General features: G+C 53.3%; 1 protein-coding gene across 2 annotated transcripts; it reads left to right on the top strand.

Annotated features, from left to right (window-relative positions):
* The first annotated feature begins 4,275 nt into the window (after positions 1–4,275).
* On the top strand, positions 4,276–13,337 carry Pi16 (peptidase inhibitor 16). Of its 2 annotated transcripts, XM_034524741.2 has the most exons (6): positions 4,276–4,796; positions 7,735–7,956; positions 10,652–10,761; positions 11,055–11,143; positions 11,638–12,339; positions 12,544–13,337. In XM_034524741.2, the coding sequence occupies exons 1-6, from the start codon at positions 4,608–4,610 to the stop codon at positions 12,651–12,653; spliced, it is 1,422 nt and encodes a 473-aa protein (XP_034380632.1). In that variant the 5' UTR covers positions 4,276–4,607; the 3' UTR covers positions 12,654–13,337. The 2 variants fall into 2 exon arrangements, with proteins under 2 accessions (XP_034380632.1, XP_076773225.1); XM_076917110.1 differs by lacking the exon at positions 11,638–12,339 and having other exon boundaries at positions 4,513–4,796; positions 12,544–12,836.
* Positions 13,338–14,491: the final 1,154 nt, after the last annotated feature.

Here is a 14,491-nt window from a genome sequence, read left to right as displayed (position 1 = left end):
CACTGGAAAACAGGATGCTCTCTGAGAAGGAAACCATCAAACTACAGAAAACGAATCCCAACAGTTGACAAAAAGTCACCTGAGGAGCCGGGCAGTGGTGGCACACGCCTTTAATCCCAGCACTTGGGAGGCAGAGGCAGAGGCAGGCGGATTTCTGAGTTCGAGGCCAGCCTGGTCTACAGAGTGAGTTCCAGGACAGCCAGGGCTACACAGAGAAACTGTGTCTCAAAAAAAAAAAAAAAAAAAAAAAAAAAAATCAGAAGGAGGTCAGGTGGTCTCCAATGAAGCTCAGAAAAGGGACAGCCACAACCATGTAGTAGGCAGGCTCTGTCCACCTGCCAGGACCAGAGTCCTCCGGGGTGACCGAATGGGCCTGGGACTTCTAGGTTGTCTCTTAACAAAGGAGCCTGCATTGCTGTGACCAAAGCTGAGCTGGAAAGCAGCTTTTTCTGGGTGCTTTCATGGAGTTCTGTACATCATAGGATGGGGGAGGAGACAGGGTAGAACAGCTCACACCACAGTGGCCAGGAAGCAGAAAAGAATGTTAAAGGAAGCAGCAAGGGGCAAGCCTGCAAGAGCAGGCTCCTCGTGACCTCCCTTCACACCCCACTGATGCCACTGTCACCTGAGTCCATCCATCTTGGGAGCAGGTTATCGTCAGTCAGCTCAGAGCAGCGAGGATCTAATCATGTCTGGAAATGCAGAGCACACACCAGAAGAGGGCTTTCCCGCTGAGACCTCGGTGGGGACACTAGGAGATGAGTCCCACACTGGGACTCATCTTCCCACCACTGGGCTCCTGTCCAAGCCTCTGAGCCACCAGCCACTCCAACCCTCACATCACGATGCATGTAGGGGGCTGGACAGAGGGTGCTGGAGAAAGGAATCTGAGAACAAGGCCAGACCGTGGGGCCCAGGGCCCAGTGAGGGGCTGAGCACAGATGGACACAGACCATCGGAGCCTTGCTGAGTGGAGGGTAAGAGACCAGGCTGGCCTGGTTGCCACGGTGCTTAGGTTAGGTATCCTAGACTGTCCACCACAGTGGGCAACAGAAATGAAGGCATCAAGAGACCCTCAAAGACGTGTGCAAAGACTGACCAAGCAGCATTTGTTTAGGGGGCGGGGAACAAATATCCATCAGAAGGAAAATGGACAAATAGTTGGCTGTGTGTGTTTATGCAACAGAATACTATACAGCCTGTACAGAAGAGTGCCCCATTCAGATCTATATGCCTTGACACCAACACATCTCAAAAGAACAAAACCAAACTCACAGGTAAAGGATAAAAAGCAGCTTCACAAGGCATCGGCAGCTGCAGAATGGGCTGGCCCACGCCGGGGCTTTACGACGTGACAGTGGTGACAGGTGTCCATATTGCACTGATGTGTCATGCTTAATAACAGAGCATCGAAGACCATGTGATGGCCAACGGACAAATGCAGAGAGGTTCCAACGAGGCGGGTGTGTGTGTGCGTGTGTGTGTCATGTTCCACGTGTGACAAATGGGCTTTTGATGCTGTCTCCCGTGGGCATGTGGTACCTCTATTATTATCCATACTTTATTTTACTTATCTGTAGTTTTAGATGACTGTATATGAGGCGCACTGTGGGGAAGACTACCGTTTAGACAGACAGAAGCAGGGTGTAGTGGTTCACACGTGGAATCCCAGAACTTGGACGTAGGAGGATTGGGAATTTGGGGTCATTTTCAGTTACACAGTGAGTTTAAGGTCAGCCTGGGCTACATAAGACCTTGTCAAAAAAAAAAACCAAAAACAAACAAAAAACACCAGGCCACAGGCAGGGGACAGAAATGGAGGAGTGGAGGACGGGCTCTTTGGGGACATCTGATCCCTCACTGCTCTTGTCTTCACATTCTTCTCTGGTCCCCAGTACCAGCTGTCAGTAGTGAGCTAGCTCTGGCCACTCACACACACCTGCACAGGTTAGCCCCCTGCGGTGGCACACACTCCACAGCAGTGTCCTGACAAGCGACCCTCTCCATCCCCAGCTCCAGAACCAGGCCCGGATCATACTTCTTGAAGAAGGTGGCTTGTCACTTTGTCACATCTGTGCTGGGAGGCCTGGGGTAGTCCTCATCCATCAGTCACTTCTTTTAGCCCAGACAGGAATCCAGCAGTGCAGGAGTCCCTGGAGGCCTGGCCCAGGTGCCCTGTGTCCCTGCCAAAGACTATGGACATGTCTGAGGATAGCACGTCAGAGAAGAAAGGGGGTTCTGCCTGCATGGTGCTGTGAGGGGCAGATCCTACTTAAGATTGAGGGCTATCTGGGCAGCCAGGTTCTTCTGGGAGGAGTTCAGTCTTCTAGGGGTCCCAGGTAAGAGATGATGCTCTGTCCATCAGACACACCTCTATCCAGGAGCCAGGGATGCAAAACCCAGATAGCATCAGACCCCTTTGTGTTTTCTGAGGCCCCTGGAAGCCATCCACTCTCTCCACCATCTCATGATACCTACAACATGCCCAGTGCCAAACTGTGGGCAAAGCACAGGTTGAGAGGTAGCTGGCCTGCCCCGCTGGGGAGTGACAGCAGGGTTGGAGCTGGGTGGGTGTGTCTGGAACTCTCCTGACATACCCCTTCTCCATTCCTGGAGCACACCTTGCCTCCTGGATAGACAGCTCCTCCTCCCCAGCCTCTCTCACTGGCTCCTTCTTCCATCCCTCTCCTTGTCCAGTCTCTCAGGCTCTTCTCATCTCCTGACTATCTACCGAGTCACATTTCAACCCACTACTCCTAGTTTGGAACAAGTTCAGTCATTTTAACTATTTTTTTTCTTTTAACAACACTAACCTCTGCCCACTTGATTTTGTGATCTGTGGTGCTGGGGATCAAACCCCGTGGCCTGACCCTGAGCCCCAGCCCTTGCCTGTCTGGCTTCCTAGATCAGATGTATACGTGACCATCTCCCTTAGGGAATCCTTCAAAGGAGAAGCCCTGGGCTCGCTCTTTCACTCTAGGAGAGGATATGGGTGTTACACTGTGCAGAATATTCTGGGTATGGACATCAAGGGTTCCAGGAGGAGGCCTGTGGCCCCCAGGAGACAGGGGAGGGGTCCTCTCCCATGGTCACTCTCTTGCCGGAGGATCCCCCTGCGTGGCACCATCTCAGGACGGCCATGTGGAGAGGCTGCTAGAACTGCTTCTGTAAGGAAGAAGGGTCATAAGATCCCTACAAGGAGGCACTGTCACCCACACAGTCCTCCACTGGCAGCGGGCTGACAAAGAAAAGTGCAGGCAGTGGCTGTAATGCAGTTAAGAGCAAGCAAGGGCCTGCCCGGGTGGTGGTGGTGTCAGCACACGCCTTTAATCCCAGCACTTGGGAGGCAGAGGCAGACAGATCTCTGTGAGTTCAAGGCCAGCCTGGTCTATAGAGTGAGTTCCAGGACAGCCAGGGTTACACAGAGAAACCCTGTCTCAAAAAACAAACAAAACAAAACAAAGAGCAAGCAAGGATCTAGCCCAACAGAGAAGGCTACACCAAGCTTGAGATGTTGTTTAGGTCACTTGTGGAGTGGACATCTCTGCCTGGCCCCCATTTCTGACACCCCTTCTGTGTGTCTGACACCCCTTCATTCTTAAGCTGCCCCCCTCCAGTGCTCACAAATGTGTGCCACCAGGGACCTCAATTCCATCCATATGTCATGTTCTCTTGAGAATATCTTTTTATAAAAACAGAGGAGGAGGAAGAAGAGGTGGGGCTGGAGAGATGGCTCAGTGGTTGAGAGCACTGGCTGCGCTGCCAGAGGACCTGAGTTCAGTTTGCAGGTTTACATGCAGATAGAGCACTCATATACATTAAGAAAACAAATAAATAAATAAATAAAATATAATGTCGGAAGGATAACAGAGAACAGCCAACTTGGGCAGCATAATGAAGAAGATCTCGTCTGAGGTGAACGAGGGACCTCCATACTCCCCTCGAGCCCCCAGCTTCTTTCTTGTTCCTGTGGCTAGTCCTAGTCTTATTGAGAAGGCTCTACAGGGGCTGGAGAGACTGCTCAGCAATTAAGGGTGCCTGCTCCCCTTGCAGAGGACCTGGGGTGAGCATTTAATGTTGCTGTCACTACTCAGCTTACCGCAAACACTGCAGCGGGCGTGACCTACGAACCAGGCATCTGGACACATCATCTCTCCCTTCCTTGCTCTTTCTGTGGTACTGGCAGCTTCCTCATCTTACCCAATCCTGTAGAAGCAGATCTGTAAGCTTCCTTCTTTGTCCTGTCCTCTCTACACTTGGTGGGTGTGAGCTGGGTGCCACAGCCCAGCTCTGCAGCTGCTTCTGGGATTGTGTCCCCCCTGAGGATCTGTCCACCTCAGGAGGGACTGTGGAACTCATATAGCCTTTGGCCTGAGCCCCCATTACTGACAGAAAAGGAGGCTGTGGCCAAGGACTCCAGGGGAGTGGATTCTACTCTGGTCCAGACCCAAGGCACCCAGCCCTCCTGGAGACATTGTGCGAGCCGGGCTGGGCCTCCAGACACAGCCCCTGACGCCCCACCCCAGCCAGGGTGGTGCTTCTGTGGGGAGGACTTTAAGTCCGGCTGCCAGACCCCTGATCTGGAGAGGCAGAGAGGGCTGGCCACCATGCACAGCTCCTGCAGCTCGTGGGTGATGCTGCCTCCGCAGCCGCTGCTCCTGCTGCTGCTGCTGCTGCTGCTGACTGCCGCTGGACCCACCTCAGCCCTCACAGAGGATGAGCAGCAGAACATGGTGGGGCTTCACAACTACTACCGTGCCCGGGTGTCCCCACCAGCCTCAGACATGCTGCAGATGGTAAGTGTGACCGGGTGCCCACCTCCTGGGTCTGAAGGGGGATGCAAGGCTAGGTCTGCCACAAGCCCTTTTCCTCACCTCCCCATGGGGATGCTCTCTCAAGACTCCTTCCTCTGGTCAGTGACAGAGTCCCTGGTGCTGTATAATGCACTGGTCCCCATAATCAGCCTCATTTACTAGATGAGGAAACTGAGGCTCTGAGGGAACTTGCTCAGGATTAAACCCTGGCTCCCCACACCAGTGGCCTCCTTCTCATCTCTTCTCAACATGGGCTGGCCTGGAAGAGAAGAGGAAAAGACAGATGAGCCCAGAAAACACTGGAGAGGGGAAGAACAGACCTCAGAAGGGCTTTGGGGCCCACAATTCAGGTGCTCCCTCTAACACCCGGTCTTAATTGGGTCGCATCCTATAACCATGTGGACTCTCTGTCTCAGTCTCATGTAATACTACATGCGGTAGAATATAAAAACCACACATACACTATCACACAACCACTATCTACACAGCAGTAGGGGGAACACACAGACAACGGAGGCCAAGGCTGGGTGCCGGTGGCCAATCTGGCGGAAAGAATATTATCAGATGACAGGGTTGAGGCAGGATGTCTGCTCCGGTTTCAGCTGATAGAGTTAGAATCCCTCCCTTTCTGTCCTCTCTGAAGTCTGACTGGTCCACCCCACCCACACCCCTACCCCCACCCTATCCCCAGACACCCTCCAGTGGCCAGGAACCCTTGAGCTAAGAGTCAAGTCACACCTGAGAAATACAACAGGGAACCTGGGGTCCCGACATTTAGCTTGTAGCCTCAGCTTGTCCCCTGTGGTTTGGTGACTCTGAGGGGAACCTTTTCCTGGTGGACAGTTAGGTACCGACATCCCTGCCCTGCAGGTCAGACTGTTGAGAAATGTTCACAGCACCACACCCGTTGTCCTTGGCAACCAGGAACTGCAGACAAATCAGAAGCTAGGATACTAGTTGGAAGTTCTGCTTGCCCCTAGATATTAGTTAGTAGTTCTGCTGCCCAGGGTGATTTTGTTCAAGGTGTCCCCCACCTGGCTAGCACCTTGTCTTTTTTGTTTGTTTGTTTGTTTGTTTGTTTTTGAGACAGGATTTCTCTGTATAGCCCTGGCTGTCCTGGAACTCACTCTGTAGACCAGGCTGGCCTCGAACTCAGAAATCTGCCTGCCTCTGCCTCCCAAGTGCTGGGATTACAGGCGTGTGCCACCACTGCCCGGCATCCTGTCTCTTTCTCCACCCTCAGTCTGGACTATACAGCCTTCCCATGTCCCACAGGACCCAGTTACCTGTGGCACTGACCACAGTGGCCATGCTTCCCAAGTGACTTATGACCGACCACGTGAACTTGGGATTCTTGGTTCTTGTTCTCGTTTTGGCCTACTAACCAGGACTACTGAATGACCGAGCGGACCGACCTACTTCCAGGGAGAGAGGATTATGGCGGTTGCAACACCACAGACTGAGAAGCCCTAAGGTGTAGACGCAGCTTGGAGGTCAGGGCTGGAGCTTCTTTGAGCTGGTCTCTCAGCCATAACTATCTATTAAAAGTACCCGCAACGCCAGCCTGGTCTACAGAGTGAGTTCCAGGACAGGACAGCCAAGACTACACAGAGAAACCCTGTCTTGAAAAACAAAAAAACAAAAAAAACAAAACAAACAAACAAACAAACAAACAAACAAAAAACACCGAGCATTGTGACAGATAGAGAGTATGCTGCTTCCTGTCCTAGAATGCAGCCTATCTGTCTATCCCGGAGCCCTGTGTATCGCCCTAGACTCCCGGAGCCCTGTTTCTGCTCCCAACTGCCCACTATTGTCAGTCTAGGGGCCCGCCAGACCACTGATCTGAAACAAAGTAGCCAGAGCGGGGCCAGCCAGGTGTTCATCAAGCAAATCTGATGAATTGAGTTCCCTCCCCAGAGGCTGTTGAGGAAGAGGAAGAATAGGCTCCAGAAAGCTGTCCTCTTGACAGGTTAGGCGCCCGCCGGCATTCACACATCAAAGTGAGTGCATAATTAAATTTTTAAAAAGTGACCAGAGAGAGAAAGGGAAAGACTCATCAAGGCCCAGTTCAGGTCCCACCGAGGGTTCCAGGAAGCTATAGCACTGAGTAAGGGGGAAGTGGACGTGGTCATACAATTCACCCCAAGCTCCTGCTGCTGCTTTTGGTGGAGCTGTCAGGCTGGGGGCTGTTAGAGGGGCACACGCAGAGGGTGGAACAAGAGCCACGGCAGGCATCCAGGAGAGGCCCACAGGGTTTAATGGGATCCAGGTCTTCCTCCTTAGTCTTTGGGGTCAGATGCCTTAAGTTCCTCCTCCCGTGCCCCACCTTCTCCCAGCCATGGAGGTTCTCTAAGCAAAACTGCCCTTCCCCAGTCTCACCTGCGATGAGACAGACTGGAGACTCTGGAGTTGGGGTTTGATGGCGTTGTTTTAGGCAGGCCTCTGATGTCTGGAAGTGAGACAGCTTCCTCCGGGAGGAGGGACCGATGAAGTGAATTGAGCACTGAGGGAGAGCCTAGGCAATAGGGAGGCAGCCAGGTGTTGATGCACAGGTCCACCAACGTTTCCCTGGACAGCTTCAGATGCCGGAGCTTTTCAAACAGCCCAGTGTGCATCTCCTCCCCACCCCCAGCTAACACAGGACACACAAAGATCACAACTGACATCAATCCTCTGTCCCCACCTCCCATGCCCTGTGAAGGGTAAGAGACGAACCCCAGGGTCTGAGGTGGCACTCCCCCATCCCACTGAAACCCACGGGCAGCAGATTCCCGTGACAAGCCAGGAGTCACCTTGCTAGGGGAGAGCGTGGTACGGCAAGCCCCAAGCCCGTCTCTGGCCTACTGAGGTTTCAAGACACCCCAGCCTACTTTATCCACCCTCACCTCCCTGTCTTGCCTCCCTTGCGTCCCTGCAGAGGTGGGACGACGAGCTGGCCGCCTTCGCCAAGGCCTACGCTCAGAAGTGTGTGTGGGGCCACAACAAAGAGCGCGGGCGGCGCGGAGAGAACTTGTTTGCCATCACGGGCGAGGGCATGGACGTGCCGCTGGCCGTGGGGAACTGGCACGAAGAGCACGAGCATTACAACCTCAGCACGGCCACCTGCGACCCGGGCCAGATGTGCGGCCACTACACTCAGGTGACAGCCTCCGCTGTGCGGCGGGCAGAGGGTGGGGCGGTGAGCTCCGGTGTGAGGTCTCCTCACGTTGCCTGAGGGCTGAAGAATCCAGATGTTGGGCTGACCTCTGATTATTGGATGAGCCTTGTGATGGAGTCGGGACGGGGCGGGGGCTCTTGACGTTGGGTTTGGTCACCTGCAGGATTGAGCAGGGACGGACTGGGGCCACGTGTGTGAAAAGGGTGGGGAGGGGGCTTCAGGTGTTCTGATAAGCCACGTGAGTGCGTGCGAACCCGAGTGCACCGTTTGGTCTGGACCTGGAGGTGACGGGTGGGGCCACGTGCACATTGGGCAGAGCAAGCTGGGCCCTTCTGGTGTTGGGTGGAGCCACTTGGCCCGTGGGCGGGGCCGGCAGGATCTCCAGATGGGTGGAGCCACGTTGTTGAGCCAGGTTGAGTGCCGCTCCACTCAGAGCAGCCTCTCTTCAAACCGGTCCTCCCCTTTATAGCATCCTTAATAATCTGCACAGCAGTTAGCGCGCAGTCAGAGTCTACTCAAACTCATTTTTTCAAAAAGGCTCATCTTTTGAAAGCCTAGGTCACCCGTTTTATCCTTCTGAGAAGGAAGGTGTCACAGCACCTATTTCCTGAATGTAGTGATTGTCCTGGGTGACGGTGAACCTTGAGTGGTCCAAAGCTTTTGCCTCAGCCGCAGATGCCCCTCCCCCTCACGTCCCCTTTCCTGCCACTGTCGCTCTTGGCACTAACGTTTCTAATCTGCCAAACTGATAAAGCAAATAGACAAACTTGATTAATTTTTGCGTTAGAAAAAAATGTTTAAAAGGGGGGGGGGGCGAGGGCTGGAGAGATGTCTCAGTGGTTGAGAACACTGACTGCTTTTCCAGAGGTCCTGAGTTCGATTCCCAGCAACCACATGGAGGCTCACAACCATCTTTAAAGGGATCTGATGCTTCTGATGTGTCTGAAGACAGCTACAGTGGACTCACATACATAAAATAAATAAATAAATAAATAAATAAATAAATAAGAGGGCGGGCGAGATGGCCCAGTGGGTGGGTATGGGCAGGGGATACTACCCCATCACCAAGCCTGACGGAGTAGTATCCCCCTCGATCCAATTAAAAAAAAAAAACTTTCTAAAAACACTGTATAGGCAGAACGCACATGCTCACTGGAGAAAGATTTCTGGAGCCTTCTGACAGTGTTTCTCGACTCTCTCATATAACCTTCCCTCTCCACTCAGTTCCCGATGGTTTTGGAAAGTTTAGTCTTGCAGAGTGAGGAGTGACGCTAGCCTTGGTATTAAGGGATTGTTTTCTCTTCCCAATGCTTATTGTACGAACGATTACACAAGAAACCAAAGTGGGGAAAAACAGTCCCACCCTCATCCCTCCCTTCCACTTCCAGTGCCCTTTTGAGCTGGTATTTTTAGCCCTAATCTTAAGGAAATACAAGCACCCACCCAAGTTGGGAAGTTGAAGGTCCCGGCACCCTCCCTACTGGGATATCCCTGCCCCCCCTCCCCCTCAGCCAACACACTACTGCCAGACTGAGCAAGCCATCTGTAGCTCTGTCCTAAGCTAGGAGCCATTTCTATCCCAAACTCACCTGGGAATCTGAGGAGCCACAGCTATTGCAAGCAGGATTACACACACACACACACACACACACACACACACGCACGCACGCACACACACACACAACCTGAGCCTAGAAATTTAGGAAAACATGGCATCTCCACCCTGTGGCAGGGCACACGTTTTTGTTTTGTTATTGCTCTGGTTGAGATGGGGAGGGGGTGGTGTCACTAGGCAGCCTTGGCTGGCCTGGAACTCCCACAGAGATCTGCCTGCTTCTGCCTAGAGTGCTGGAATGAACAGTTCTGTTTTTGTATGTAGAAAGAAATTATTCTAGCAGCCCAGCCAAGCCCCCAAAGAGGCAGAATAAAAGCTCGCTAAGGTGTTGGTTGGAACAGGGAAAGTTTCAAAATAACTCCTCCTTGGACTTTCCTCGTGGCTGAAGCTCTCCACCGTCTCTGATCCTTTCCATAGACTTCCCGTTTAAAACCTTGTTTAGGGGCTGAGATGGTTCAGTGGTTAAGAGCACTGACTGTTCTTCCAGAGGACCTGAGTTCAATTCCCAGCAACCACATGGTGGCTCACAACCAACTGTCATGGGATCCGATGCCCTCTTCTGGTGTGTCTGAAGACAGCTACAGTGTGCTCATATACATCAAATGAATAAATAATTCATAAAACAAAAGTTTGTTCAAAGGGATCAAGCTGGTTGGAGGTGGCACACACACCTTTGATCCCAGCACTCTGAATCACAGAGGCTGGTGGATCTCTGCCTGGTGGATCTCTGCGAGTTCAGTCCAACCTGGTCTACAGAGCAAGTTCCAAGGACAAGCCAGGGCCACACAGAGAAACCCTGTCTTGAAAAACCTAAACCAAAGCAACCAACCAAATAACCAAAAAACCCTAAGAATCTCTAGAAAGAGGCTATGGGAGAGTGGACAGGGTGTATCAGAGGCTTGAGACTGAAAGAGGCCTGGTGACTTCTGTGTTTGGCAGAGAGGGTAGCTGCTGTCATCCCCTGCCTCTAAGCCCCATGTTTGCCCTGAGGCTATAGGGTCCCGTGGGGATGGACTATGTTACCCAGCCTGGTGCTAACCTGCTGGGCTTTCCCTCCTTTAGGTAGTGTGGAGCAAGACTGAGAGGATCGGCTGTGGGTCCCACTTCTGTGAGACGCTCCAGGGAGTGGAAGAAGCTAACATCCATTTGCTCGTATGCAACTATGAGCCCCCGTAAGTGCCGTGCCGCGGGACCAGATGCGTAGGGGAGGAGGGATCTGGGCACAGCTCAAGGAAGCTATGGGCTGCTAATGTGGGCCCTGTCCCTTCTAGCAACTGTGATGGTCCCATAGGGGGTCTAATTTGGTTAGCTAGAGAAGGTGGGGAGGGAGCCCGTGTTCCCCGGGAAGCAACTCGTGGGGGACAGTAGCCCCGTGGGCTCCTGTGGACGGACGGATCTGTTGTGCGTCTTGGGAACGTGGGGACCGGTAGGAAGGCCTTTCCTGCAGCAATGCCTTCTCATTTAGGGGGAACGTGAAGGGCCGTAAGCCCTACCAGGAGGGGACTCCCTGCTCCCAGTGCCCTCTTGGCTACAGCTGCGAGAACTCTCTCTGTGGTGAGTGGCAGGCGAGAGCTGAAATGGGGTGGGGTATCCCCCTCTACACCCCCTCCCCCAGTGGGTGACTTAGAGTCTCAGGACTCTTCGCCCTGAGAAACAGGAGAAGGGCCTTCGGGATGCGATGGTGGAGACCTTCTGTGACTTTCTGCCTTTCCTGCATAGCCACTTTGGCAACTTGTTAACTCCAAGTGACAGATTTCATCCTTAAATCCCTACAGAGAGTTGAGATCCAGCGGCTTTGGAGTGCTGCGCGAGGGGGCGTGGCCAAGAGGGAAGATCTGGGTGGTGGGCGTGGTCTGTTGTCGAATGGGCGGGGCCTGCGAAGATTGGACAAGGTGGTGGGTGGAGGAGTTAGTTGTGTCAATGACAAGAAGTTACATTACCAGAGGGCACACCCGCTGCAGAGGAGTATGGCTCCAGCATCCCGGTGGGATATCGTGCGGCCGGGTGGGGTCCCGTTTGCGGCACTAATGCGTGGCCTTGCCAAACAGAGCCCATGAGAAACCTGGAAAAGGCGCAGGATTCGCCTCCAAGGGTGACCGAGGTCCTTTCCACCCGGGCAACTGAAACCCCAGGCTCCAGGGAAACCGCTACTTCATCCCTAGCAACCTCTGAGACTCTACATTTCTCCTCGGTAACAAAGGTCTCGGACTCCCTGGCAACCGAGTCCTCACCTGCGGTAGAAACAAAGGCCCCATCTTCCTTAGCAACCGAAGGCCCCTCCTCCATGGCAACAGAGGCTCAGTCTTTTCTAACTGAGGTCCCCTCGGTTTCTGCAACGCACATGCAACCCTCACTGGATGAAGGGCCAGTTAACTTCCTCACATCAACTCATAGCCCCATCCCCAAATCTACGGACAAAGAAGCCAGCAAGTCGAGCGCAACCTCTGTGAGCCCAGAGAAATCTCTGCACTCCAAGATGTCCCTGACAGAGACAGGAGAGTCCCTACCCCAAACCCAGGAGGAGGCTGAGCCTGAGGCCGAGTCGCCCGAGGCAGAGGCCGAGCTGCCTGAGGCCGAGTTGGTTGTTTCCAGTGAGGCTCTGGTCCCAGTTCTTCCAGCACAGGAGCACGACGGGCAGGCCTCACTGGAACACTCGGACGGCCCTGCCTCCACATCCCTACCCAACTTGCCTAGTGCCTCGGGTAATGCCACAGGTGGGCGCACCCTGGCCCTACAATCATCCTGGACAGGTAAGGCCCGACGCCCTTATTTTTCCTTCCTGGCTCCAGAATGCTGGTATCCTGTGCTGTGGACCCAGTGTTTGGGGCATGGTAAAGCATGCACCATCTGGAAGATGCTTCCTCCCTGCCACCTGCCTGCACCTTGCATGGAGTTTGTGGAGAGTCAGCCTGGGCTGTTTTCAAGCTGAAGTCCAACACCTTCCTTTTCTGCAGGTGCAGAGGACCCTGAAAAGGCCGACTGGGATTTGAAGAATTCTGCTCATGTGTGGGGCCCTTTCCTTGGACTGCTGCTGCCTCCCCTGCTGTTGGCTGGCATATTCTGAGGGGGGAGGGGGACGCCCGAAGGCCTGGTGAGGAGACTGGCCTCATGCCCATTCTGGATTCTTTTTCCAAGTTAGAAGTCAGAGCTTCTGGAGCAGGTCATGCTTTCCCTGTGCATGACACAATACCCGCCCCCCCTCCCCCCCGTGCTTCTTCCTCGAGGGTGGGGGTGGGGTGCTGCCCTTGATCAGCTGCAAGCTGTTCTGAGCTGTGTTCTAGTGACCATTAGTTTCTTAAGGACAGAGGATCTTAGCCCCTGAACTCTTTCTTGAGCCATCTGAGTCGAGGAATATCTGAAGTGCCTACTGCCTTCCCAAAGAGAAGAGGTCAGCTGTGGGGTCCTGCTATCCTGTCCCTGCCTGGCTAAAGCCCCTCTGGAAGGGAAAGGCTGTGGGGTCCAGGTCATCAGTAACTGCACACCAGGGCCCTTCCTGCCCCTCGCAGTGGAGTTCTCCAGAGGACACGATTGGATTGATTCTGAGGATACTTGTCTGCTCCACAGAGTGGGGTTGGGGGGTGCTGTCTGCCTGCAGGCTCTAGGGCTCCCCATCTCTGAGTGCCCATGTGGCTTGGACAGCAGACCCTTGGGGAAGATAAAGAACAAGCCCCAACCAAGTGGGGTTCTGTGGGTGGGGAGATAGGGAGCAGGAAGACAGCCTTGACTCCTGAATAAAACCTGTCTGAGAGCCCTGGCTCAGTGCTCTGCATGAGGTGGGACGGTGTGAGAAAGCTGGTCTGCCCACCCATCTTCTCTCTTCCTCTCCCCTCCCCCACCCCCCAGCTCTCTGAGACATCCCTTTCCTTCTGGTAACTTCCACTCCACCCAAGCCACAGGTAGCCTGGCAGGAAGGAGAAAGAGCAGAAGGAAGGACCGGAAGTTATCAGTGGGGCTTACTTCAGTGGCTTTGGGGGTTGGGACATTCCCACAAGGGAACTTGATGCTCAGGTCTGTCCTGGGCACAAGTTTCAAGGTTTGGGGCAACTTTGGTCCTTCAAAAGAACCCTGAGACAGAGCCCCAGGGCACAGAAACCTCTCTGGGGATCAGAGAAGAGTGGTCCAGAAGTTTTGTGGGTCAGAAACACAAGGGACAAAAAGGAAGGGGTCTTGGCCAGGCTAGTACATTAAGGCTACTCCTCTCAGTAAAGACACAGAAGTCACCCATTTAAACTATACAACTTAGGGCCAGTGCAAAGGTTCATGGGTAAAGGCAAGTAGTCCTCCAACCTACACTCACGTGCAATGGCACACATGTACCATGTCCCCAGCATCTTTATTTGGGTGTATTTGTTTGCTTTGAGATCAAGTCTCTGTGTAGCCCTGGCTGTCCTGGAACACTCTATGTAGGCCAGGCTGGCCTCCAACTCAGAGATCCACCTGTTTCTCCTCATAAGTGCTGGGATTAAAAGAGTGCACCACCACACCAGGCTGAAAAAAAAAAAAAAAACATTGAAGCATACAACTCAATGTTTTGGAGATGTATTTATTTATTCAGTGTCTGTGTAGGGCGGGGTTAATCACAGTGATGAGCACACAGAGGTCAGCAAGCCTGCAGGGATAGCTCTTCTCCCAAACTCAGGTTGTCAGGCTTGATGGCAAGTGCCATTACTGAGCCAACTGGCCAGCCCCAACTTGACATTTTTTAGTATATTCATGTGGGGACTGTGTAGTTATCCCTAATACCAACAGTGGACTTTTTCATTACCGTAGTAGAAGCACCTCACCCACTGGCACCGGCTCCCACACACCCCTTTATTTTCTATCTGGTGTGTACATTACCTGTTCCTTCCTTGGTTTTGGGGGGTGGGGGGACAGAGCTCATGCCACTGAACTTGTGTGGAG

Source organism: Arvicanthis niloticus, chromosome 20 (genome assembly GCF_011762505.2).
Source record: "Arvicanthis niloticus isolate mArvNil1 chromosome 20, mArvNil1.pat.X, whole genome shotgun sequence".
Lineage (NCBI taxonomy): Eukaryota > Metazoa > Chordata > Mammalia > Rodentia > Muridae > Arvicanthis > Arvicanthis niloticus.
Note: the sequence above shows the minus strand (reverse complement) of the source record. Positions and strands in the feature narration are given on the sequence as shown.

Bases quoted from the DNA above. Each gene is read 5' to 3' on its own strand.
- Pi16 (XM_034524741.2), top strand. From the start codon at position 4,608: ATGCACAGCTCCTGCAGCTCGTGGGTGATGCTGCCTCCGCAGCCGCTG. The intron at 10,762-11,054 runs GTAAGTGCCGTG...CTTCTCATTTAG, and splicing joins GTATGCAACTATGAGCCCCC to GGGGAACGTGAAGGGCCGTA. The intron at 12,340-12,543 runs GTAAGGCCCGAC...CCTTTTCTGCAG, and splicing joins CCTACAATCATCCTGGACAG to GTGCAGAGGACCCTGAAAAG.